The sequence below is a fragment of the Triturus cristatus genome, chromosome 4_2 (genome assembly GCF_964204655.1).
Source record: "Triturus cristatus chromosome 4_2, aTriCri1.1, whole genome shotgun sequence".
Lineage (NCBI taxonomy): Eukaryota > Metazoa > Chordata > Amphibia > Caudata > Salamandridae > Triturus > Triturus cristatus.
In genome coordinates this window covers 37,482,657-37,507,458 of record NC_140586.1, presented here as the reverse complement: position 1 = coordinate 37,507,458, position 24,802 = coordinate 37,482,657, and the positions used below count along the sequence as shown (strand labels likewise).

The 24,802-nt window shown below is 49.5% G+C and overlaps 1 protein-coding gene across 2 annotated transcripts in view; it reads left to right on the top strand.

Moving 5' to 3' along the window:
• The window catches only part of ANKRD52 (ankyrin repeat domain 52), a 260,465-nt gene that overhangs the window by 115,964 nt on the left and 119,699 nt on the right, over positions 1–24,802 (top strand). For both annotated transcript variants that reach the window (XM_085600316.1, XM_085600315.1), the window contains exon 18: positions 12,118–12,319. In XM_085600316.1, coding sequence (XP_085456442.1) covers positions 12,118–12,319 — 202 coding nt within the window. The remainder of the gene's footprint in view (positions 1–12,117; positions 12,320–24,802) is intronic.

The following is a 24,802-nucleotide window of genomic DNA, read 5'->3' as shown; positions in this document are numbered from 1 at the left end:
TCTCGCGCCTAGCGATGCAGTGCACAGCACTGCTCACGCAGCGAGAGTCCTTTTGACCGGCGTTTCAAAACGGAGCCTGGAATCGCACACGCTTGTGCGTGTGCTTTTCCTTTTGGCTTCTGCTATTGGGCTTTGATTGCGTGTTTTTTTTAAACAGAGCACGCAGTAGGCCAAAGGCAGGCACATTGCTCCGCCCATGGTCTATTGGTGTCTGTTACACGCTTCAAAACCCATGTGGTTTCAGTTATCGTGCCCAGACACGGGCGCGATAATTGAAAACGCGCTTCGCTGTGGCCCACGCGCGCACCACTCGCGGGCGTGTTTTTTGTGTGGGTTTTTTTGCAATAGCGATTGCGGCAGCGACACAGACAGCATGTCCAGCGTACGTTTTGAAGCAATGTTTAGGGGTTCAAGGCGAAATGTACCCACCGATCTCAGCAGCCACTTAGGGTTGTACCAGTTCATGCATCAGCGCAGTGGTGAACGACTGGAGATGTAAACTGTTCCATGAACAATGCAGAGAGGTTTGAAGGTGGTCACCTCCATCCCAGGCAGCCAGTGCAGCATGTCCACAGCAGGGAAATGTGGTCTCCGAGTTTCGGACTCAGCACTTGTCTAGCAGCATTGTTCAATAGTTAACTGCAGTTTCTGAATCAGAAAATCACCAGGGAGGCCAAGATAAACTGAGTCCAGTAATCTAGATTAACCCATTGCAGATTAATACCTTACGGGAGAAGAAGGGAGACCAACTATGTTTCAATGTAGAAAGTTGGAAAGGACAATCTCTAACTGGGCTGGCATAGTCAACTGAACCAGTAATGAGTTTAAACAGACGTGGCATCAGAAAATGAGAATTAAAATGACCAAAGAACGTAAGTGGGAGAGCAGCGAAAGGGAAGCTGCCAGAGACACCGGCCTCCCGATCACCATAGAGTGACAGAGGCGGACCTGGAAGATGACAAGCAAGAGAAGGTGTGGGACTTTCAAAGAAGGTGATGGCAGAGAACACAATAGAAGAGGACAGACATGTCCTCTACGAGGGAAGGAGCAGACTGGGAGTGCCCAAACGGTAAAATGTCATGGGCGCTGAGACCCTTTAAATTCTTGCACCAGAACCATCTAATAAACCAACCGAGCCCGCTGACCTTACAAACAACTGAACGTTCCCTTCGTTTCGAAACATCTCACAGCGCCTGGAAGCACAACTATACAGTGACTAGAGACGCGAAAAAATGTGGTAGTATCCATTACATAAACACCTACATTGTCTCTATTAGTTACGCATTGCCTTTGAATCTCGATTTTGGAGCGGTGTTGTCTTTGTGCACGACATTACTATAAATTCCGCTGTATGTTTCATGTTCTCCTGTTGCTGTAAACATTTTTAAGTGTCTTCTATCGTTTCCCTTTAATATTCTGCTAATACATTATCTAAAGTTCCAGTATAGAAGTGCATTCATTCCGATACTCTGTGCACAAAAAAACCCATAATTTAGAAATACCTGTGAGCTAAATCTCAAAGGCACCTATTATGCATCTTGAGGTCTGGGGGGGCCACAAATTGGGTTTCTGTTGACAAGGACGCCCCAACGAATCAAACCCATCATATTAAGTAAAGGTGGCGCAGGGGTTTTTAGCTACTTGGTCACGTTGGACCCAGACAATTTGAGTTGTAATACCGTCTTCAACGTGTGTGATCCTTGACACATTGTTGATCTTCCTGTGATTCAGAACTTCTTTTAACAGGCTGAAAACGAGGCGATACATTTTCACACAATAAATAAAAGTAAAAATCCAGACAGACTCGCGCGTGAACCCCTCGCACGCGGCGCTGCCCCTTTAAGAGACGAAGGGCCCCTCTCAGAAGAGATGGCGGCCGTGGAGGGCTGCAGTCCGGGCTCCCCTCTCCAGCTGATCCTCCCCGCTCATGCCCTGATCAATTCCTCATCAAATCTTAATGTACGCTTTAACTCAAGTGTGGCATCTTAATCAGAGCGATGACTGCGGCGTGTCAGGGCCTCGGACAAATGATGCCACCGACTGGCTGCGGAGAGCGGGGGGCCCGGCCTGGCTGTGCGGGCCTGCCGTCTAGTGGCCGCAGGCGAGGAAGGTGACGGGTGGAGGATCCCCCCTAGCCGAGGCCTACCCGCAGCTCTGTTACCATGAGCGGTATTCCACTCTGGCTTAAGGAAGCAACCGAGACTACAAGTCCCAGAATGCTTTGTGTAAGAAAAGTGAAAGCACAAGAGAGGCGCTGCTAATATAAAGAGTAAGTGTGAAAAAAAATCATAACTCTATCACCGCTATTTACTCTGATCTGAGCAGCGGCATCTCAACAGGCCCCCAGATCAGCGGCTTTCTGACAGCCCTATACAAATTTGATTTGACTTGTTGCATTTGGACTCTGTTCTACTTTGGAAGTAAATATTTGTGCATGTGGAGGGGAAACGCATCGGGTAGTTATGTGAAACCTACAAAATGATCACTTGTTTGTAGTCTCAGGCTTTTCACTAGCCACCCACTACCCTCTCCTAGGAACGCTTATGTAAAACACGACATCAAAGCATCAAGCATTTGCAATGCAATAGGTCTCGCATTTATGCGAGTTTAAGCTATTGGCATTGTAAATGACAATGCCTTTTATTTATGTTTTACAAACAAAAATAAATGCATTGTTATTTGCAATGTCTCTAGCTCAAACTTTCGTAAATGCGAGACCTATTGCATTGCAAGTGCTTGTTTTCCTTGTTCCCAAAGAGTCCTGGTCTTCGTTGGTCTATTTCCCAAGGGCTCCTTGCGCCATAAGTGCCCTTGAGGCTCTCTGTTCCCAGGCTCCATGGTTCTGATGGATTTAGAAAGGCAGGCAGAACACACAGCAGACATTTATTCACCTCTATGGGGACCATTTAGCAGGCACAAGATCATTTTGCTCTTTCTGATAAGTGAGTGATAGCTCTGCTTTGCTGTCACTTTTAACCCAATTTAAGTGACCAATCTATCAATTAAGCGAGCTGCAGGTGAATGTTAGCCTTGTTTTTTACTGTCTCTAGCCAGGTGCCTATGCTGTTGTGCTCTCAGAATGGTGCACAGTGAGAGTGCAGGACAAGCAGACCTTTCTGTTCCCTTGAAAGAAGAGCGAGCTTTGGGAAGGGTTGTCACTACTTTCCCCTAAATACTCCAGGCTTATGGTAGGGTAAGAACATAAGTATCTGATAGAGACTACTAGCCGCAGATTCCTTAACGTAGAATTATCCCCAGGCGTGAGACTGGACCCGGAAAACTTTCTTTGCCCCAGCATCTCTGCGCGCGGGGGGGCGGTACCATGCGACTCCGCCCTGACGTCGTCCGAGGGCGTGACGTCAGCGAGGTTACATAAGCCCCACCCCGGCGCGCTGACATCAGTTTCCTTCTTTTCCGCGTATAACGCGGATCCGGATCGTGTCCCTGTCCTGTTTTCAGGCCTTCTTTTCACGCTTTGCGTTGTCGGACAGTCTGCGAATGCCTTCGGGCTTTAAGGCATGTTCGTCTTGCACATGTCAGATGTCGGTGACGGACCCTCATCCTATTTGCATGTGTTGTTTGGACGAGCACCATGATTCCACGGACTGCGTCCCTTGCCAGCATCTGAAGCCTAAGTCCCGGCGGGAGCGCCGGATGAAGCTCCTCTAAGCCTGGTTGTCCATATCTGTGTCGTCTCCACGTCCGTCCCCCGTGGAAGGGTCCAAGAATCGTCGCTTCCGATTCCGGCATCGCCCGTCACTGAGGCCTCTAGGCCATCGCTCGCCCGTCGGTAAGTCTTATAGTTTGTCTCTGAGGCCTAGTCCCCGCTCTGCGTAGGGCGTCAGTTCTCCGAGTCCTCCTTGGTCGTCTGGGCAGGCGGCGGCCTTGCCGGAAGCCGAGCTGACGCCGCTCAGGCGCCGACGACTGTCGACCCTGGCGGCGCCGCGGGTGCTGGATAGGGGCCAGGGCACGTCACCGGGTCCCTCTTGTCTCTCCATGCAGGCGGATGCTTCATCGGAGGTCGAGTTGGCACCTTTTCGGCACCGTTCTTACGCCGACCCGGAACCGGCCCGCCCCATTCTCCTAGGGTGCAAGCGGTGGAAGAGGTCGTCTCGGCGTCCCCTCCGGCGCCAGTCGACCTCATGCCAGCGCATGTGACAGACTCTATGGCGCCGTGCCGGCGTCTGGTCGTCGACTCGTCTCCAGAGGCCCCCTCCTCTCTGGAGGTACGTCAACTTTTTGCCTCTTCTTCCCCGGAGACGGGCTGCCGCGTCGTGGCCTTTTTCCCGGCGTCTTCCATGGAGGGCTCTTTGCCGTCCCTGCGGCCACAGCTTTCCGCAGAGGCACCTCAGGTCCCCCACTCGTCTGTGAATCTTCCACCATTCCAGGGCTGGCCATTTCTTCCTCCAGCTGGATTCGGGGATGGCCGGCGCCCACGGAGGAATTGCTTTCCCCCCCACAACGCCCTACGGAGGCGTGTGGGGCCTTTGCCCAGGCCATTTCAACAGCCGCTAGCCTTTTGCACATGGGCGACCCTGCCACCCCATTCCCTACGGATCATTTGCTGGCGGTTCTCCTTCAGGGCTCTGGTGGACGGGAGCTGCTTCTTCCCTTCGAAGCTTCGCTCCATAATTCTCTTCTGGGGGCCTGGGGGTGTCCTGCCACGGGGGATCCGGTGCCCCAGTCGCTCCTCGACCGTCCTGCTCCGCACAACCCAGTCTGCCTTTCTTTCCACCCTTCTACCCAGGGCCCTCTTCTGCAGACTGCTTTTCCTTCCTTACCTTTGGTGTTTCCTTCGTCACGGGAGGCCCGATGGTTAGATTCATGGGGGCGTAACCTCTTCGCTTCCTCTAGTGCTGCTTTGCGAGCGCTCAACACGCTTTGTGTGTTGGCCAGGGCTACTTCCAGCTTGCGGGAGTCTGTGGAGTCCCTTCTGTCTTCTGCCTCTCAAGAAAGTGTCTACGCTGATCTGCGGCGCCATGTGATGGATGGCCGGGAGTTGGCCGCGTTTATTCTTCGTTCGGCCCTGAATGTTTCTGATGCTCTCTGCCGCACAATAGCCAGTTCAGTTGCTCTCCGTCGCCATGCTTGGCTGAGGGATAGCGTTTTCCCTGAGAATGTGAGGGAGCGTCTCGTTGACCTGGCCTTTGATGGGGTGATTTTGTTTAACGTGGATGCCGCCATTCAGCGGCTCCTTGCGGGGCTCCGTTCTCCTCCCCATCCGTAAACTTGGCTTGTTGGTCCTCTGCTACTTTATGGGCGGCGTTATCCTACCCCTTTTTTCGAGGGTCTAGTGGTCCAGTTGGACCGGCTGTCTATTCTGTGTGGGTTAACGTGCCTTTGGGGTCCTTAGGTTGACCACTTTGTGCTGTTGGCTGCTGGTACAGCCCTTTAGAATTTTGTGGTTCTTTGGTTGTGGTCCACCCATATGTGTCCTCAGGTTGGGCCTTGTGTGTGTTTTTTGATTGGCTGATTGACAAGCCGTCTGTGGTTCTATCTGCAGGTCCTTTATGTTCTGTCCTCTGCTGCGGGGTTTTTCCCCTAAGAGGTGTTCCCATGTTTTAGTGGGACATATCATACCCTATGTGGGGTACTTGTAGCTATTGCATAGCTCTGTCCTGCGCTGGGAAGGTATGGTTGCCCCTTTTTCGGGTTCCCTACCTTTCTTGGCATCACTGTATACCGCTGGTGCGGTCTCTTGGATCTTGTCCGGGCGCAGCTTGCGCTGCTCTGGGTCCCGTCATTCTCGGTGTTCACTACATCGCTTGACAGTTTGACATGATGTCTATGGTGTCGTGTTGTGGTGTTTCCGCCTTCCTGTCTGGCGTTTCGGCCTGGTCCTCTGTCTGGTGTTCCAGGGGGGCTGGATTTCTTCTGGCTTTCCTGTGTTCTGGTTGACGGCTTGGTCTGTCCTTTGTCTTCCCCTTTTTCTCTTATGGCTGGTCCCATTTCTCTTCGTGGGTCGGTGTGTGTCAATTGACAGGTCCTCCTTTGGGGCTTGTTCTGCATTTTCCTGGCCTCTGCCCTCGGTCTGCGCCTGGCTTGTTCTGGGTGCGCTGCTCCATGGTGCTGTCCGCTGCCGGCTGTGCACGCCTGCTTGTGCTGGCCCACCGCCGTGGCCCTTGTTGTGCTACCTTGTGCCCCTGCCTCTTGTTCTGCTGGGGCTTTGCACACCTGTGCCTTTCTTCTTCTGCCTGTGTTCCTTGGCTGTGGAGCTGTTCCTGCCTTGCCTGCTTCCTTGCTGATGCCTATTCAGCCGTCCTCTGTCGCTGTGTGTTTTCCTACGGCAGGCGCTGCCTCCGGTTCTACCTCTTCTCTCTGGAGTTGGGGTCGTTCTTTCCTCCTGGGTGCTCCTCTGCGGCTGTCTGTCCCTACGAGGGTTTGTGGCCATTGTACCGTGAATGGGCTTGGGGTCTCCTGGTCTTCCCTTCGCCTTGCTGGGGCCCTGTGTTTCTTCCTACTGGGGACGGCTTGGGTATCTATTCTACGTTAAGGAATCTGCGGCTAGTAGTCTCTATCAGATGTACAAGTTACTTACCTTCGGTAACGATGTATCTGGTAGAGACGATTCTAGCCGCAGATTTCTTCACGGCCCGCCCTTCCTCCCCGTTCTGCGAGGACCTTTAGTTTGGCTTTCTGAACTCGCCTCCCTCCGGGTGGCTTTTCTCCTGTGGGTGTCCGCTTTGCTTCTGCCTGGACAGGATACTTTGTTCTGCTTGATTGTTCCACACCTTCACTTATGATACATGGTTGGTTGGTTCATGTGTGCTTCTGCATCCCTCCACCCTGCTTTTTCTCCAGTGTAGGGGCCTGCTTTTACTCTTCTCCGTTTTACTTGCTTGGGGTTTCTGCTGCCCTTGCAGTCCTCTGAGTTGGGGGTCTTTTTGCCTGTACCTCGGCCTTTTCGCTCCTTTGAGGCAATACGGCCCTCCTTGATGGTGTCATCTGGGGGTGAATTGCTGTTCCTCCTTTGTGCTTGTTGCCCTTCACTGTTGTGGATCGTGATTGCAGTCTGTCTCTCTCGCTCTCTCTCGCTCTCCCCCCCCACCCCACCCCTGCTATGGCCTTTTTCACATGCTTCTGCCTCCAGGGAGGATGTCGCCTTAGCTTGCGAAGATGTTCCTCAGAGCGGTGCTCTGCTCTTTCACTGCTATGGATTTCACCCTCCACAGTTTTGTGTGTGATGGCTCTGCGTTGTGGCGCGGAAAAGTTCTCAGAAGAAAACTGATGTCGGGGTGGGGCCTTTGTAACCTCGCTGACGTCACGCCTGCGGACGGTCAGGGCGGAGTCGCGTGGTACCGCCCCCCAGCGCGCAGAGATGCTGGGGCAAAAAAACTTTTCCGGGTCCAGTCTCGCGCCTGGGGATAATTCTGCATTAAGGAATCTGCGGCTAGAATCGTTTCTACCAGATAAATCGTTACCGAAAGTAAGTAACTTGTACATTAGAAAAATAGGTCCTTGTCAGTGTGCCAAGAAGCGTCCTTCAACCTTTCCAGTCCCAGGGCAGCATGGGCTAACCCGCTCATCCACTAGCTATGATGCTAGCTGCCTATATGGCTGATGAGACAGCAGCTGGCTGGGCCCATCGCGGATCGTGGACATGTTGAGATGCATTAGGTTAAGCATTTGGTACTATTTTGCAAAACCGGTGTGCTGCATGGTGTAAATCTTTTTCCAGGGGCTCGTGAACAGACTTCATGTTGGATCAGCATTGAATAAAGACTACAGTGTAATTCTGCCCATTTGAGTCAAATTTTGACTGTATTTTAAACATGGGTAGGAAGCTGGCTCTTTATATGATATATCAAAATTAGATGTATAATGCAGAGAGTCCGGAGGTTCCCTTAGGAGTGGACGGGGTCTTGCTTAGCAATCCTGAAGTGCTCTTCTCAGGGTAATGTGGTCGATGAGTCTTCGGCTTATCAGAGAAGAGTGTTAGACATCTGCGAATACACACAATAGTCAGTAAATTATGCACATGACTCAATAAGGAGATCCACACCAATTTATAGAAATAACACGTATCTTTATATATATTTAGGCTCCAGAATCAATACGATCAGGTAAGTACATTTTTCAGTAGAAAAACATTTGCATTTAAAAATTCAACAGTGAATTTTTGAGAAGCTACAACGTTATCCTATGGGAGGAAGAACCAGTACGGCATTCAGGTACAGTACAGCGACGTATGGAACCAATCTCCTGGATATAAGGTGAGCGGTGGGCAAGGTCCAGGGAAGCACCAGCAAGACACCACCAGCGGCACTGGGGTGTCCCGTTGCTGGGGTGCAAAATAGTCTTGAGCCCAATGGAAGTCAATGGGTATTGGTCTTCATAAAAAGAGGCTGCAGGCTTTACTTCTGCTCCACTTCTCCACGGACCAGGGGCGACGAGTGCAGAGGTGTCCTTAGGCATCGGGTTTTTCTTACTGGAAGCAGTTGCGGTAGGGGAGGCCTGCGAACAGAGGCTGCAGACATCATTGCAGACATCATTGAGAAGTCCACAGTGGGGAAACCCAAGGTGGGCTTTGACTCTGGAGGGTCTAGGGACCACGTTGGCACAGTTGGCCCACCTAAGCTCGGGTAGGTGGCTTTGGTGCAGTGGTGCTTTCAGGCGTCTGGTTTTAGCAGTCTTGCAGCCTCCCAGCTTCAGGTTTTGGTACCTGCCCGATGCAGGGGAACAGGTCCACTGTCCGACAGGAGTTCTTGGTATCTGGGTGAAGTACTGGAATGTTTCCCAAGCTTTGGAGACACAGCAGCTGCAGGACAAGTGGGCTTTTGGTGCAAGTGTGGGAAGTCAGCCGGCAGGGTTGGTGCCAAGTCAGTTGTTGGATCTTCTGTTCTTGCTCTTTGCAACTCTTCACATCCATTTTCTTCTTTCAGGTTGGCAGGATCTGTTTTTCTGGTGCCAGGGACTGCCCTAAATACTGAATTTAGGGGTGTTAGGGGAGTAACCAATGGGCTCCCTACCCTTGCATCACTATGCCCCCGATATGACCACATCCTGTGGGAAGTGGGCATAACCCTGTCCCAGAGTTCCTAAGTTTGCCATCACAAAGATGGCTAACTCTGAAAAGTTGTGTCCGCTTCAGATTAGGCCACCTTAGGGATGGTACTAACCTAGGTGTGGGCACGCCTTCCTGACAAGCTAATTGTTCTGCCTGTCCACGTGCCAAAGGGCTCAGGACAAAGGGGTCGGCTTAATCTCCTGTGAAGGGAGCCAGATTTACATTTCGAAGGCGGTGGCTTATTTGAAGCTCCCCTTCCTTGGAATACTAATCAGCAGGTCATCCGGTGGAAGGTGGTGTGAACACCCTCTTCCCAAGCAGGATTTGTTTCTGTCCTCTTGAGAGCAAAGGTCCTCACCCTTCGGGTCAGAAACTTGTCTCTGGCTCCTGGCTTTCAAGAACCAGCCAGTCAACACACCAGAGGCTGGTAGGTTTTTAGGGGATATCTCTAAGGTGCTCTCTGTGTACATATATTATTAAATCCAACACTGGCATCAGTGTGGGTTCAATAATACAAGATGTTTGACACCAAACACCCCTATTTTCAGTGAAGCTATCATGTCGCTTTGGAACTATTTTTCACCAGTGTCCAGCACATGTTCTCAAAATGGCTTACCTGGTCACTTGTACTGGCAGCAATAGGGCTGATTAGCACAGGAGCATATCTGCTCATGCAGTTATGCCCTCACATGTAGTGTAGTGCACCCTGCTTTAAGGCTGTAAGGCCTGCAGGAGGAGCGACTTACCTATACTCCATGCAGTGTCTATGGGCATGGCAGACAATGGCTGTGTGCCTTGTCGTGTTTTCACTTTTGTCTGCACCAAGACGTAGCCTACAGTGGCAGTCTGTATGTGTTTGGTGAGGGGTCCTTTAAGGTGGCACAATTTGCTTGGCCTCCTTGCCCTAGTTACCAAGGGTACCACTTACTAGGGACTTATGGGGAGCGCTAAAGGTATTGCCAATTGGGGTACAATTGTACAGTTTTGGGAAAGAGATCTGGCACTGGGAACCTGGTTAGTAGGTACCCAGTAAACTTCCAGTCAAAATCACATCAAATACCAGGCAACAAGTGGCACTTTCCTACAGGGTCCATTTAAAATACATGCATAGATAAAACTGTTTAGACTGTTCAGCAGTGTAGCTGATGTAGAAAGGTTCTGGTGCAAGTAACAGTCCACATTGTTTCATAAATGTGTAGTGCAAATAATATTAGGGGTACATGGCAGTTTCTAGTCGCTGCTGAGGTCTGGTCATGTCTTTTACCAGATGGGGATACCGCCTACTCTGTGGTACAGAGTCCCTTAGTGTCTGCCCCTACATTCTTGTAATCTATGCCCAGATGAGTAGTCATAGCCACCAAATTGAAAAAAAAAAAAGTCAAAGGCCTATTGTGCCTCTGGGGGTGAAACGCATGAGCTGATGCTACTCCACTCCAAGTCGAAGTGGGCCAATGCTGCCAACAAGGTCCTCCAGCATTCCCGAGCCCAAGTCCATCATGGTTTCACCACTCATGGACCCTCCGACGTCACCTGCAGCCTCACACGCAAGCCCTCTCTACCGCGCCTGCTGCGTCAAGGAAAAACCCGACACCTAAGGACACCTCTGCACTTGTCGCCCCTGGGCCGTAGAGAAGAGGACCAAAGGTTTCCCTAAGTTCCTGAGTTTTGTGAGGTCTGAGCCCCCTGTTGGTTCAGCCTCTTTTGGCAGAGACCAGGCTCCCGAAGCTGTTTTACACCCTGAACCCGGTCTCCCTTGTGCCGAAGGTGGGGTGGTGTTGGTGCTCCCTTGGACCTTTCCCACCACTCACCTTAACTTCTGGGTATTGATCCCGTAAGTTGCTGTACTATACCTGTTTGCAGAACTTGTTCTTTCTTCCATAGGATAACATTACAGAACTCAGAAATGGCAGTGTCCTCTTTTTGAACTGAAAATAATTCATATTTAAAACCGTACTTACATGAACGTTTTTTCTCTGATGCCTAAATGTATATGAAGATACTTTTTATTTTTATAAATTAGTGTGGATCTCCTTCTTGAGGTTTGTCTGTCATTTATTGACCATTATGTGTATTTGCAGATGTCTTGCACTTCTCTCGATTAAGCCTAAGGCTGCCCGACCATACTAACTCTAATAGAGCACTGTGGGATTGCTAGAGCAACCCCTGTCCGCTTATAAGGGAGTCCCTGGACTCTTTACACAGTATATCAGATTCTTAAAATATCATATTAGAGCCAGCTTCCTACAATGTGCATGACGGTTTGTAATAGATTTGTGGTAGGGTGCCTCTGCTCACTCATTAGTACCCACAGTAGTGTTGCAGTTTTTTGTGCATGGTTCTTGTGTCCATGTAATGAGCATACTAAACAGACTCAACATTAAAAGACCTGTTCCCAATTATTGGCTGCTGTGAAAATGTATCTGACCGAATTTTATCATTCTCTTGAGAAAACGCTAAATGTTAAATCGATAATTTCACCCTCAAATAAAATGTCGGTTGTGGCTAACTTAGCCTATTGACATCTGAGAGTCTGGCTTCTTTCTCACTTCTCCAACTTGTCTTGATTGTCTTGACGTCAATTCCATTAGACATGAAAAGAATATATTCATCATATCAGGAAACTCCATTTCAAAACTGAAGAACATTGAAGGTTGTTCTTTTGATGGCATGTGTGAGTGCTATTATACCTTTTGTGAATGGTAAAGAGTTGAATTTATGAGCATTTTGAATTGCACGTGTATCAAGAGTTTCTGTCGCTGTATGTATACCACAACAAGCTGCATTGATAAACACTTTAAGAATATAGCAGACACCTTGTTTGGAGCGGAGAAAAACAGATAAAAGCACTATGCATATTTTCAATTCTGCATGTCTCTTCTTACCATTGGTTTTACATTTCAGGAAACCTGTTTTGCTCTATGTAGGTGAAGTACTGGGACTTGAGTCCCGAGAGTTAAAACGTTTTTTGAGTGCATATTAGTGTTTTTACCATTTTTGTGTCCTCTCTGTAAATTTATATAAAATATGCATTACTTCCTCATTTTGAGTCGGGAGTATTTATGGTTCATGATGCATGTGAAGTTCAACTTCTCATTTGTGTCTGGATTCAGGCCTACAACGGTCACTGTGAAGCTCTGAAAACTCTCGCTGAGACTCTGGTGAACCTAGATGTGCGGGATCACAAGGGCCGCACCGCTCTGTACCTCGCCACGGAGAGGGGCTCCACAGAGTGTGTGGAGGTACTTACCAGCCATGGTGCATCTGCTCTAGTGAAGGAGAGGAAAAGGAAATGGACACCTTTGCATGCTGCTGGTGAGTAGATTCACTACCATTCCACACGTTGTAGAGAAATGTGGGTGTAACAGATTTTGCCATGATAATACAAGATGGGGTGGGATGTTGGGTTAGCATAGCTTTATTAACTTTTAGTGGAAGACTGCAAATGGGTGTGAAGATGTTAGCTACCATGACACAAGTCAAAGTAAAACCTGATCTAAGGAAGCTCACCAGCATCAGGTTTTAGAGAGCAGCTGGGTGTGAGCGAGATTTCTAGTATCATTGAAGTTGATGAGGGAGCATATGTGAGTGTGCTTGCTTGAATCAGATGAGATTTGGACAGAGCAGTTGGCTATGAGTGGACTGTAGGAAAGTGGGTTTCTGTGGCAGTACCCACCCACTTTTTGCTTGGCTTTTGATGCAACTTTGACTGGAGAGTACTGGGCCCTGCTGTCCTAAATTTCCAGTACCAGTGTTCTTTCCCTAAAACTGTTCCACAATTGGCAACTCCGACCCCCTGTAAGTCCATAGTAAATGGTACCCTTGGTACCTAGGACATGGGAACTGAAGAAGGTCCCTGGGACCCCTCACCAAGGCCATCCCACTGCCCCTGCAGCTTGCATGCTTTGATGCAGTGAAAAACGACAAAATCGACATGGCACATTGCCAGTGTGCCATGCCAACAAGCACTGCCTTAAGTATAGTTAAGTCACCCCTCTGGCAGGCCTTACATCCCTAAGGCGGTGCACTATACCTCAGGTGTGTGCATATCTGAATGAGCAAATATGCCCCTACAATATTTAAGTCTATTCTTAGACATTGTGTAGGAAGCTGGCTCTGTATATGATTTTGCCACTAGGTTGTAATATCGTGCCCAAAATCCAGGGGTTCCCCAAAAGCGTACAGGGTTCAATGTAAAACCCAAAGTGCTCTATTAGTGGTAGGGTGGGCAAGCAGCTTTAGGCCTAACACAGAGGAGTGTAAGACATTTATTGTACGACAGGGATCAATAATGGACACACGACTCAAGAAGGAGATCCAGACCAATTTTCGAAAATTATACTTTGTACTTTATTTTAAGACCAAGATCTTCATAATAGGGTAAGTACATTTTTAAATAAAATACTTTTCACTTTGAAAAATAGACACTTGGAAACCTTTCAGAACAGTTCAGTGTTATCCTATGGGGAAAACAATATTCCAGTTAAACAGGTAAGTAAAGTGCTTACAAATCCAGTCTTCAGACCCAAAAGTCAGCAAGGGCCAGGGATCAGGTGGGTACCAAAACTGCACCACCAGCAACACAGGCACGGCCGGGTGCAGAGGTAAAAATCGGAGTTCGACCCAATGCTTTCCAATGAATATAGGGGGTGCTTAGAGCCACACTGCTTGCAGATAAGTAGATCGCTGGCAAGGGCCAAGCTTTGAGGGTTAGGTTAAGCACAGGCGAGGGCCACAAAGCAGCACCAAACCTACACCACCAGCGGCACAGTGGTGGCCGGGTGCAGGGTGCCATTTCGACGTTGGGCGCGCAGTGCTTTTCGATGGGTGTAGGAAGCTGGCTCTGTATATACTATACCAAAACAAGCATTTACAATGCAATGGTCTCTGCAATGTTAAAGTTAGAGCTATTGGCATTGCTCACGACATTATTTTTGTTTGTTTTTGTTTTTTACAATGTCAATAGCTTAATCTCTCTCAAATGCGAGACTTATTGCAGTTGCACCCACACAGAGAGCCACACACAGAGAGCCACCCACACCTAGCCACCTACACAGAGCTATTCACATAGAGCAACCCACACACAAATAGAGCCACCTACACACACAGAGTTACCCACACACAGACAGAGCCACCCACGCATAGAGCCACCTACAAAAAAAGCCACCCACACAGAGCCGCACACATAAACACACACACACATAGAGCCTCCCACACACACACAGAGCCACACACACAAAGCCACACACACAGAGCCACACATACATACACAGAGCCACATACACAGCCACACACACATACAGAACCAGACTTTAATGAAAAGATCCAGGCTATACCTTAAAAAGAAGTACCTGCCTGGGAGGGAAGCTGGAGAATTTGCATGAGGAGCTCTGCACCTGATGTGTGTGGGGTGGGACACCCTGCAGTTGCTGCTCTGTCTGGAGGAGATGAAGGACTGGGGACTGAGTTCAGTCCGAGGCGCTGGTGTGTAAAAGAGGTGGTACATGCACATGTTCAAAAGCAAATCATTGTACTTGCCTGGGGATGTTGAAAACAAAATGTGCATACCGTACTGCTCACTCTTTCTGACGCTCACTCTTTCTGAATCATGTGTGTTTTATTTTTAAATATTGCACAAAATACAAATAGGTTGTATGCATGTCTGTTAGTGAAACCGTTAGATTGTGCATTCTTTAACACTGGTCGACGGTGGCAAAAGCAGTAACGGGCTAGGTAGGGGTGACTCCTAACTCTGGTAGCCCAGGGCGGCACATTCGCCCCTCAGGGGGGAAGCAGGAGAGGGGCAATAGAACATCAGCATCTCTCAAATCCTGGGGACCACTTAAGACAGGAACACTAGACACACCCTTCAGGCGCACACTGTGGCAGCCCCGGTGTGGGACTGTGCTGAAGCCTCACCTTCCGAGAGTCCATGGCGACGGACACCGTGCTCCGCAGTATCCTCCAGTGACTTCAGCTGGGTGAGGACTGAGGAGCGGCGGCCGAGGGCCCGTCACCGCGCCCCGCCCTCTGCTGCTGTCACCCGTCCCTCCGCCCTCAGGGCCGGGAGCCAGAAATAGGAAAGAAGGACTACAGAGGCAGGCAGGCAGGCTGAGCCGGGTGGGGGGGGGGGGGTTTACTCGATTCAGTGAAAGAAGGCGGCCATTGTGCAAATGTTTTTTCTCAGTATGATCTGCCAACTCGAGGCAGCAAATCGGTAAAATATTGAGTTTGTCCCACTTAACTACTATTATCGTTTCAGTTGCTAACTACTAATAAATATAGGTGGTCATCACATTGATATGTATTGATGTCATAAAAACAGAGTTGATGGTGCCCAAGTGAAATGGGACATTGCAAACACACGTGTATCGGAGGTGACTTACCTCGGACTTGAATGTCACCGTTCCTGCCATGAGAGTGGTGTCCTCCGAGTCTTCCTTCCTCGGGCTGGTAAGAAAGGGGCGCTCCTGCCGTCAGCACCCTGATGGGGAGTCGCCGTGTGCCAACTACCCTGCGGCCTCCCTCCCTCTTTCTAAACTGAGCCCGCCCTCCTTGTGTGCTGATCTAAGCTCTGCGGGGGTTACTCACCCCTCTCCCCGCTGTGTGAAGAAACTTATGGGTTCCTCCTCTCACCTGAAACCGCCGGAGGGCCATTCCCACCCTGCTGGCCTCAGTAGTTCATACTGCCCTCCCTCCACTCGCCGCAGCGCTAAGCGCACCAGAGACCACCTCTCCCCGCTAGCTTCCGAGTGGCTCTCCACTCCCTGCTCTGTTCAACGCCCCAGGCGGAGTTTCTTCTCCGAGTACCACCGGTATCACTTCCTGCCTCTGACGGAGTTCTCGTCTATCTCTCCCTCCCCCTCAAGTGTCTCTCTCAGGTGAGGTCGGTGGTCAGACAGGTCTTCCCGATTTCACATTTTTGTCCCTTAAAGGCACAGCGCCATTTTCAAAGACTCCATCATCCTGCGTGTGAGGAGCACGCCCGTCAGTTTGCGGAAATGAGAGATGGCACGGGACACCCGTGGCCACACATCACCTCTGTCACGCCCTTAAACCAGGGCCACTGGAACCACGCGAGGGCAAGAGTGGGTGACCCGTGGTGCAAAGGTAGCTCGCCGACTTTGTAACCATGTTTCTCCGAGGTCAAGCAGAAATGCCTCGGAGAAACAGCGCGTCTTTTTCGGATTGGGGGGCGTGGTTTTCTTTCTCTCCTCTTGCCATTGGCTGGAATGTTTACATTCCAGAGGAGAGAAAGAAAGTAAAAAACACGCCCCTTGTTTGGAGAGACAATGCTCTTCTCCAATGGCTGACCAGTATTTCAGAGGCCAGCAAATGGAGAAGAGGTAAAAAAAAAAGGGGGCGGGTTAAAGCCCCACTCCTAACATTAGATCTCGGAGCGAGACTGCGCAAGCGCAGCCTTCGAGCCAAGACCTAATGAGGTATAGTGTGCACAGAGTCCAGTGGAACCCCAGAGGTAGGCAGAGGTAAAAGAAGATAACACCATACTCTCTATTTGTGGTAGTAGGGGCGAGCAGTAAGGCTTTATCAGAGGGTAGTGTTAAGCATTTGTTGTACACACTCCGGCAAGAAATGATGTGACACACTTAAAGACTGAACTCAGCCCAATTTGTTTGTATCAAAAATATTATTTAGTTATTTTTTTTCTAGAACCAAGCAAAGCCTGGTGCAGGTAAGTGAAATAATACTTAGCTAAATCTTATGCTGTGTTTTGCAGATGAATGCAAGTTCAAATGCAGTTGGTTAAATTACAGGTAAATCAACAGTTCGAAATTACTGTCAGTGTGAAATGCCTAGATATCACACTGAGGCATCTCCTAGACAAAAGGTAAGTAATTCACTTTTAGTACATATGCAGTTTTGCAGCGTGAATCTTTCTGAATTCACTATGCTGTGCATTATTCAGCCATCTTGTGGTTGGGTCCGGAATCGTAGTATTTTCTCTTTTTTTTTTTCGTGGCCCAGGTGGGCGGCGACGTCCCACCATTTGGTGTCCTTCGTGATGTCGGCACGCTTCCTGCGAAAGCTCCCACCTTTGGTCGCCATCTTCAGATTCTTTTTTCCGGCATTGGGTCTGGATCGTGGCCGAAGAGTTCCAGAGTTTTGGAAGAGGAATCAAGCAAATCGAAGAAAATAGACGAAGAAACAACTTTTTAACTACACCGGACTACAGGTCAGGTACCCGGAGCGACGAGGGAGAAGTTTAACAAACGGAACCTCGACGTTCGACGGAGAATGTGCTCGCAGGAGACTCCCTGAGCGCGGGGTTTGTCAAAACACCATTTAAGTTTTGTACCAATTGCCACCACAAGTACGCCCAGAAGGATCAGCATCCAGTCTGCAACCTCTGCCTGCCGCTCGAACACAGAAGTGAAGACTGCAACGCCTGCACGGCGTTCACACCCAAGACCCTTAGAGTAAGGGAGAGGCAGAGAAGGGCGAACCACAACATGCAGGGGCCACCTCCAACGCTACGAGACTTGGGCCTCTCCAGTGGAGAAGAGGACAACATCGCCGTAGGACCGGAGGACTGCACGGTCGTCGAGGTCCATAAGACGTCATCGAAGGAGGTAAGGGCGTGGTCGACCCCTAAATACCCAAACGACACTCGAAAGAGTGAAGCAAAAGCCCCGAGTTACACTCGTAGAGGTGAAGCTAAGTCCTCGAAAGGAGCTCTGCCACCGAAACACTCAACGAAAGCAACAGCCTCCAGGGACAGTCAACCGAGCTGATCCTTGGAAAAGGACTCCCAGTCGGCGAAAAACCTCAAAAAGATGTCGAAGGTTGCCCTCGAGAAGGACACCTCGGCGCCGAGGAAAGAAGGGCTTACATCGTCGTCGACGGCCTCGAAGAGAAGCGCTCCAACCCTCGACACCGAGCATGCCGCCGAGATGGAGAGGAAGAAGAGGAGGCTCGAGGCCGAAATGGCGAGCATCCTACAGCGGAAAAAGGACTTAGACGAGAAGATGAGTCAATACACCATCCCGCCGAAACCCGCGGTCGAAGTCGAAAGGGACGGCAAAGACGCGGAACCACCGAAAACGCCCGAACCAGTCGAGGGGCTGGGGGAAGATGACTACTATTTCGAGGGAGAAGGCGACGAAGATCTGCAATCCTACCGGGACTCAATGTCCTCGGAGGCACAAGATGTGGAATGGCAAGATCTCGACGCAGAATCGCCAGAAGAAGGCGTAGACACTTACCTTTCGAGGCCCTCGCCGCCAGACGACATAGGGATCTATAACATGGTCGTCCAGAAGGCTGCACGGACTTATGGAGTGAAAATGGAGGAGGAGAAACCCAAGGAATGTTTCCTCCTGGAAACTCTACTGCCTCAACAGACTAGGAGCCCATTCCTGCCCATGCTCCCTAGTGTGCTGGACCAGGGAAGAGAGGCCTTTACGGAGCCAGCAGTATGCAAAGCTGTGACACCTAGGACGGAGAAGAAGTACAAACATTCTTCAAAGGACCCGGCATACATCCAGGGGTCAGTGCCAGCTGTCTCCATAATTGCAGCAACGGCTAGGAAGAGGGCGAATGTTCCCACAAATGCCGGACCACCTCCAGACAAGGAGAGTAGGAGGATGGATCTCACAGGGAGGAAGGTGGAGAGGAATGCGGCAATACATTGGCACATCACAAATTCCAATGCCCTGATCAACAGGCACGCATACCAGCACTGGGATGAAGTGGGGCAGCTCCTAAAGCATCTACCAGACCAGTACCAACCAACGCAGCTCACCTGGTAGAAGAAGGAAAGAACATGGCAAAAACATGCCTGAAATCGGCATTGGATGCTGCAGAAACGTCGAGCAGGCTAATGATGATAAGAGTGACTGAGAGAAGACACGCATGGCTCAGAATTTCGGGATTCAAGCCAGAGGTACAAAGTAACATCTTAAATACACACTTTAATGGAGAGCAACTGTTCAGAACACCAGTGGACGACAAGTTGACGGAGCTCAAGAAGGACAACGAAGCAGCAAGGTCCATGGGAGTGTTGCAGTTCAGAGGAATGAGAAGAGGCACACCCACGAGAAGGCCGGGTGGTAGAGGGGGCAACGTGCCTTGCACATCACACCAAACGTCCCAGCAAGGCTACCAAAGTAGCAACCAAGGCCAGCAGCAGCAGGTTCAACAGCAGCAGAACTGGCAGTACCAGCACCGGGGACAGTCCTTTCGAGGGCGCGGCAACGGAAGAGGACAAACACGAAGAGGAGGCCAGCAGCACTCCACCAAGTGACTCCAACATGGAACAGGCCCCCACACTAGCAACACCTCGGGGTGGGTGGAAAGACAGAAGGAAGAACTGCAGCCGAACGTTCCACGAAAAGCAGTACCTTGAACACTCAACACCGGTAGTGGTAAGAATAAGAGACTTCATCCAGGAATGGGGGAAGGTCACATCAGACAAATGGATACTAAACATCATACAATATGGATACTGTATAGAGTTATAAAGACAGCCTCCGAACAGAAAACCAAGAAGCAAGACACACTCAGCAAAGGAACTCTTGCTCTTGCTGCTAGAGGCGCAGGAACTGCTCAGCAAGGAGGCAATAGAGGTGGTACCAAAAGACCAAAGGAACAAAGGAGTTTACTCAACTTACTTCCTGGTGCCAAAGTTGGACAAAACACTAAGACCTATCCTAGATCTACGGTTCCTGAACAAATTTATACGAACTCAAGGTTTGTGATCAACCAAAGCCACTACCAGTTCACAGTACTGGCATTCGGCCTGAAATCCACACCAAGGGTGTTTACAAAATGCGGTCGCAGCACACCTATGAAGGCAAGGAATACACGTATACCCCTATCTCGACGACTGGCTCGTAAAGGCAAGTTTGTACAGCCAATGCAAACTCCACATCCAACAGGTCATTCTAACACTGACAAGGCTGGGTTTCTCGATCCATTGGGAGAAATCGTCAACAGAACCAGAACAAATCATGATATTCTTAGGGGCAGAGATCGACACAATACAGGCCAAAGTGTTCTCCAGCAGGAAGATAACGTTGGCGATACTGAAGGAAACGCGTCATTACCGCAAGGGGGCAAGTTCTAACAGTGAGGACGGCGAGCAAACTGATGGGAATGATGGCGTCATGCATCCACCTAGTCCCAAATATCCGACTACACATGAGACCATTTCAGGAATGGATCCAGCAACAATGGTCACAGGCCACAGGGAGTTGGGAAGATCTTGTGGTTGTCACGCAGGCAGTGCACCAGGAAATAGCGTGGTGGAAAAAGGAAAACGTATCACAGGGGAAGCCATTCGCACAACCAACTCCAACAGTGACCATCAAAACAGACGCCTCCCAGCTGGGGTGGGGCGCACACATGAACAAGCTCAAGGTGAGGGGTCTATGGTCGCAGCAAGATGCGGTCAGACACATCAACTACCTAGAGCTAAAAACTGTATTCCTAGTCTTAAAAGCCTTTCAGAAAGAGCTCTACGGGAACAGGGTGTTGGTCCAAACAGACACCACAACCACCATGTTCTACATCAACAAACAAGGAGGAACACAATCAGTACCACTATCCAGGCTTGCACAGGAAATTTGGAGATGGGCCATCCCACTGAAAATAGACCTACTAGCAATACATCTCCCAGGGAAGGACAATGTGGAAGCAGACCGGCTCAGCAGACAAACGTCGGCATCTCACGAATGGGAGCTCAACCAGCAGTAAATAGAGAAGCTTTTCCAGAAATGGGGTACTCCACAAATAGACCTATTTGCAACACACCAGAATGCAAAATGCGAACACTTCGCATCCAGACAACCAGACCATCGGTCCCAATGGAATGCACTATGGATAATTTGGTCAAAGAGCTTTGCATACGCTTTTCCCCCGAAACCACTGATACACAGGGTACTCAGCAAATGCAGAATCAGCAACATGATGCTGTAGGAAAGTGGCTCTGTATATACTCTTCCCAAATAGGTACAGGGTGCACAGAGTCCACAGTCCCCAGAGGTTTGACAAAGGCTAAAGTTAGATATAACCCTACTCTCTAAAGTGGTAGCTTGGTTGAGCAGTAAGGCAGTATCAGAGGACAGTGTAAAGCATTTGTTGTACACAGTCAGCAAATGGTCTCACACACTCAAGAACTGAACTCTAGGCCAATGGTTTGTATATAAAAATATATGGTTGTTTTATTTTAGAACCAACAATAGGTATCAAAATATACTTTCTCAGAATGAGATGCTTTAGTTAAATACTTTTCAATAGGCAATAGTCTTTTGAATGCAATAGTTTACAGTTTGCTGCAATTGGCAACACAATTCAAACACAAGTATACATTGAGCTCAATGGGAAATTCTAAGTAAATGCAATTGATTACTTTTAGGATTACTTTTCTAACTCCAGGACTGGATCCTAGATTCAGTCCTGGGACAGTTCCTCGAAACAGGTGAGTAAATACGTTTTAGTTACCGTTGTGATTTTTAAACAATATTTTGGTATTTTAAAAGTTGACACTGTGAAACTTTTTCTAATAAAATCACCAATGTTATCCTATGGGAGGAAATTCACTTAGCAGGTAAGTGGGGTTATGGTTACTTTTTCTAGCTCAGTGTTGGATCCTGGATCCAGCACTAGTGTACCACCAGTAAGCAGTTGAGAGAATGCGTTTAGGTTATACAGGCGATTTTTAAAGAATATTTATAAGTTTGCAAAATCAACACTTAGAAGAAATCTCATAGAAAAACAGTCAATGGTTTCCTATGGGAGAAAATTCAAGTTACGGGTAAAGTATGTTCTCGTTACTTTTGTAATCCAGTGCTGGGCTCCTCCGCTCAGCACTGGGGCATCTATCTAAAACAGGTAAGTAATTACGTTTTCACAGTTGGTACGATTTTTAAAGAATATTTGTAGTTTGCAAAAATCGACAGAAATTTCACAGAAAAACTGTCAATGGTTTCCTATGGGAGAAAATTGAGTTAGTGGTAAGTGCGGTTGTAAGTACTTTTCAGGGTCAGTGCTGGACACCAAGTTCCAGCACTGGGATCTCTCCTAATAGCAGGTGAGTATTTCCGTTTTCATTACTCGGTTGATTTTAGGTGAATATTTTAAAGTTTAGAAACTCCACACTTAGAAGAAATTTCAGAAGAAGCCAGTCAATGTTACCCTATGGAAGAAAAGTGAGTTATCGGCTGTTGGGTAAGTACTCGACTGGCAGAGTTAAGGTTCTGGGCATAGACTCAGGGGTCTCCCATGGTTGTTACACCCTCAGCGGCACTGGGACGGCCGGGTGCAGAGTGAGTTAGGCCCAAGGTTATCCTATGGGAGGCAGGGGGGCCTTGGTTGGTGGCTGCTGACTAGCAGGCCACGCAGCTGTGGGAGCTGGGATCCTGGTCACTTGCTCAGGGCAAATGGGGAAGTAGGTAGGAGTAGAAGTTGCACTGCCAGGGCCACTCGGGCGGCTGGGTGCAGGGTGCTTTTGAGCCTTCGGGCGCTCAATGGATTTCAATGGGAAAGCTCAAGGGCGAACAAAGGCTGCAAGCTCGGGGACAAAGATTCTTCAGGTGCCACCACCACTTCGAGAGGTAAGTTGGGTAGTTGGAGGATAGGTAGGTACCCAGGACTCGGACACAGGGGGCCGCAAGGCGCCGGGTGCAGGGGTGCCTTTTGATGTCGGGAAATCTTACCCTCTGTGATCGCGGTTGGGGGGGTCCCTGGTTCTGAGGCTGCAGGCGTCATCAGGAGCGTCGAGGTGGGTCCTTGGTTGCCGGATTCGGGGTCACAGTCGCCGGGGGGACGTCCTCGGGGTCTTTGTCCACTCTGGCACAGGCCAGTCTTGGCGGCTGCAGAGTGTGCAGGGTGCGCAGTTCCGGGTTGATGCCAGGGGTTAGAAATTTGCCTTGAGCAGAGCCACTGCTCATGGGAGTCCCAGATGCTCAGAGTCACAAGGTAGCCAGGTCCTCCGGGTTTTGTGAGGTTGATGGCCACAGGAGGTGCCGGGATTTAGCAGGAGCAGGTTCGAGGGTCGACAGGCCGGTAGAGCTGGGGCCAAAGCAGTTGGTATCTTACTCTTCTTGGCAACTGCATGGCAGGTCTTCTTTCTTCTTTGCTTTTTCGGAATCTGGAATCTGAGGGAAGGTTCAGGGTGCCCCTAAATGGTAACGGTAGAGGGCAGGGATCAATGGGTCCCTTCCCTGTGGTGGGCACACCCCCTATCCTGCCACTCTCCCGTGGGAGGGGGGCAGTAGCCTAGTCCTGAATGGGCAGGGCTTCCCATCTTCAAGATAGCGAGAGCCCGGAGATGTGCTTCACCTCGCCTCCCCCACCTGAGGCTGGGATTCTTCTTTCGGCAAAGAGGCTGCAGGCGTGGCACCGGAGGTTGCAGGAGGAAGACCAATGACAGCAGAGGTAAGTAAGATGTAGGGAGTTGTAGGGGCACCGTCGGTTCGGCTCACCAAGGCCCAGGGGCTTTGGGTGCATTGGTGCATTTCGACGTCGTAGTCTTCCTATCGGAGCCGGTTGTGGTCATTGGAAGCTTCTGAATTCACACTGCAGGTGCCGTTGTTGAGGTTAGCCAATGCTGGACAGGAGGTCAGGATCGCTTGGGAGACTTCACTGCACAGGTGAGCTACTCCGACTCGGGCCATGGGCGTCTGGTGCAGATTGGGCAGGAATTGCGGATCTGCCTGGATCCGGGGTCTTTGGAGGTACTTTCTTCTTGGACATGTCTGCTGTCCATGGGAGATTGTAGTCTTTTTTTTAATTTATTTTTTAGGGTTGTCGGAGGTTTTCAGAGGTCGCCGTTGCAAGACTGGCCACAGATTTGCAGAAGCTGGAGACCGGCTGGTAGGGCTGGGGCCAAGGTAGTCGGTGTCTTCAGTCTTCTTTCTTCTTAGGTCTTTGCAGATCTAGTTTCTAGGTCTGGGGAGCCACTTAATTACTAAATTTAGGAGGTGTTTTAGGGGAGTAGTAGGTAGGGCCAATGGGCATTTTAACTGGGGTGACTACACCCTCTAAATGCCACCCTCCTGAGGGAGGGGGAATAGACCTAGCCCTGATTGGAGGAGTCTCCCCATCTTCAAGATTTCAGGTATTGAAAGACGTGCTTCCCCTCACCTCCCCCACCTTAGGGGTTGTGTTGGCAGAGTTGGGCACACCTCCTATTCTTTTTAAGTTTTCCAGCCCAAAGTGGGGCGTAAACCAAGGGCTGCTATCTGCTGCTAGCAGCAGAGGCTAGGGTCGCACTACAAAGGCGGCAGGCATTTGAAACTCCACTCTTCGAGCACTGACTCATCCTTGGCAAGGAGGCGTGACACCTTGTGAGAAAGTGGCTCTGTATATACTGTTCCCAAATAGGTACAGGGTGTACAGAGTCCACAGTCCCCAGAGGCTTGGCAGAGGCTCAAGTTAGATATAACCTTACTCTCAAAAGTGGTAGCTTGGTCGAGCAGTAAGGCAGTACCAGAGGACAGTGTAAAGCATTTATTGTACACACTCAGTCAGCAAATGGTCTCACACACTCAATAACTGAACTCTAGGCCAATGTTTTATATATAAAAAATATATGCTTGTTATATTTTAGAACCAACAATTGGATTTAAAATATACTTTCTCAGAATGAGATACTTTATATAAATACTTTTGCAATATGCAATTGACTTTTGTAAACAGTTAAAAGTGGTTGCAATAGGCAACACTTTTTTAAACACAATAATGCATTGAGTTCAATGGAATTTTCAAGTTATTTGCCACAGATTACTTTAAGGATTACTTTTGGAATTCCAGGACTGAATCCTAGATTGAGTCCTG